General features: G+C 42.9%; 1 protein-coding gene across 1 annotated transcript; it reads left to right on the plus strand.

Moving 5' to 3' along the window:
* The first annotated feature begins 494 nt into the window (after positions 1 to 494).
* On the plus strand, positions 495 to 2717 carry LOC123369970 (olfactory receptor 1052-like). Its single transcript, XM_045016096.1, has one exon. The coding sequence runs from the start codon at positions 897 to 899 to the stop codon at positions 1845 to 1847; it is 951 nt and encodes a 316-aa protein (XP_044872031.1). The 5' UTR covers positions 495 to 896; the 3' UTR covers positions 1848 to 2717.

Genomic DNA, 2717 nt, shown 5'->3' on the forward strand with positions numbered 1-2717 from the left:
GATATGATTACAGGCTTGGGACCTAATATTGATAGGCCATCAAAAAAAGTAATCAGGTTTGCTTGTCAAAATCTGAATCTTCACTAAGGAAACCTTGAAGGAGGCAAACTCCGAGAGGGAAATTGTGCTTATCACGTGTTGCACGCAATCAAAAGGCAAAAAATTGTCCGAAGAAGAAGTGAATACAAGTCATCAGTGATTGCAGTCACTCATCTAGCTAACATGATGTTCTTTGATCCTATTCATTAAAATATATCTTAATAATCCTTATTCACCTGTAAGCCTTGAGGAACCTAAAGATGAAAGCTGAGGTTTTTTAAGGTATTGATTTCAATGAGCATTAGATGCCAAAATATCTTTAAAAATCTGTGCCTAAATGACATAGCACAATGACTGAAATAAATTTAACTGAAAGTCGAAGAAGCTTTTTATATGGTATATTTTAATTGATTTACAAAAAGGTCACTGTTGGAGAGAAAGAGAGAGGAGGTACATCTTGAGAAGAAATTTGAAGGATGACAGAGTTTGCACGACATACCTGATAGGGGCATACTCCAGACATAGAAAAAAGAATTCCTGGTGAAAGAATTATTCTATGCATCATATTATTTTCCTATTGCAATGATCACTGATCATTGATTTTTTTTGTATAAATGATCTTTGTATAAATTTCTATTTTAGGACTAGACTGTCCTGCCCCTCTGTATCTGGACAGGAACCATGACTCCCACTTGCCAGCAAGAATATCATGAGGTCAGTATTCTGTGTGAAGACCCTGAAAGTCTGCATCAGCATCATACTGGGGAGAGATCTGGCAAGCTGGTTGTAATAAATTTGCTGCAGCTATTTTATGGCTTTCATCTGTAAGGTACAAACAGAGACTGTGCACTGTAGACATGGTTGGAGGAAACTGTACCGAGGTTACTGAATTCATTCTCAAAGGATTCACAGATCATCCAGACATTCAGGTCCTTCTTTTCATGGTTTTTCTAGTGATCTATATTATTACCTTATTGGGGAACCTTGGAATGATCATGTTAGTCAGGTTCGACCCCAGACTTCACACCCCCATGTATTATTTCCTTGGTAATTTGGCATTTGTAGATCTCTGTTATGCCACAGTTGTCGCCCCCAGGATGCTGGTGGATTTGCTAGCAGAGAGGAAAGCCATTTCTTACACTGGCTGTGCAGCTCAGATCTGTGTTTTCTGTATGCTGATTGTAACAGAGTGTTTCCTCCTGGCTGCAATGGCATATGACCGATATGTGGCCATCTGTAACCCGCTGCTCTATAGAGTTGTCATGTGTCCGAGACTTTGTGTCCAGCTGATGGCTGGGTCTTTCCTAGCTGGGTGTGTAAATTCAATGGCACAGACAACGGGCATGTTAACATTAACCTTCTGCGGCTCCAATGTCATTGACTTGTTCTTCTGTGACATCTCCCCACTGCTTTCGCTCGCCCACTCGGACTCCAGCATCAATCACGTTGTGCTTATAGCTGTGACATATTTGACTGGGGTATTCAGCGGCCTGATTGTCCTCATCTCCTATGTTTTCATCCTCAACGCTATCCTGAGGATCCGCTCTGCTGAGGGCAGGCTCAGAGCCTTCTCCACCTGCACCTCCCACCTCACCGCCGTCACCATCTTCTATGGGAGTGGCCTGTTCATCTATTTACAGCCCAGCACAAAGTACTCGAGGCAGCAGGACAAGGTGGTCTCAGTGTTCTACACTGTGGTGACCCCCATGTTGAACCCCCTGATATACAGCCTGAGGAACAAGGAGGTGAAGGATGCCCTGAGGAGAGCGATAGAGAGGAAAACGTTCTCTCTGGGTCTGAATTCATGACCCGAGGCAATAAGCTTGAATGGGTGAATACCTGGCCCATCTGTTGTATCTCATTGTGCAATGCCCTGTGCTGGGCATGAATTACATTTGACTTCTCCCTTGTCAATGGCCAGACTCCCCAGCAGCCACATCCTAACAGGTCCAGTTTAAGACATTCAGCAAGCACCTCTTTGGCACTTGTATGCTGACAGGATTGGGGCCCCACAGTCCTCCAAGTGTATTTTATACTGCAGTTTGGAGCCCTTGGAGAACAAGGCCAGTATCTGTTTTTTCTTGCTCTCCTGCAGGCCTGCAGCAGATAGGTATAGGTAGAGTCTCCTTCATTTTTTACTCTTTATCTCCTTTCCCAAACAATTTATTTTCCCTGATCATTATTAAATTGTATTTAAGTGCCTGAGAAATATGAAGATAGTAACCCCTACACACACACACACACACACACACACACACACACACACACACACACACTTCCCTTTATATAGCTCCTCTGCGACTTATACTCATTAGTTCTCATATTCTTCTTGTGATAGCTGCTATCCTGCCAAAACACTGGGGCTACACTGTATGTGAAGGATGTGGCCTTGATCTGTAATCATTTATGAATATTTGATGTGGCCTGGTTATTGGGATGTTTCCTGTATGCGTATGTTGATTTAGTTTAATAGCAGGGATGTTGGAAAACAAGCAGGAAGAAAGCTCCAGATAAGCCACCTCTTGGAAAGTGCTTCTGGGATCATTAAGAGACAATGCCTGTACTATTAGTTGTGAAAACGCTTGCTTCCTGTCTCCAGCCACAGTTACAGGGCCTATTTGCCAAGGCTGGGAGCCAAAAGATCATAAGGGCAATAAAGAGTTTAAAAGATTTTCTCT

This window comes from Mauremys mutica, chromosome 4 (assembly GCF_020497125.1).
Source record: "Mauremys mutica isolate MM-2020 ecotype Southern chromosome 4, ASM2049712v1, whole genome shotgun sequence".
Classification (NCBI taxonomy): Eukaryota; Metazoa; Chordata; order Testudines; family Geoemydidae; genus Mauremys; species Mauremys mutica.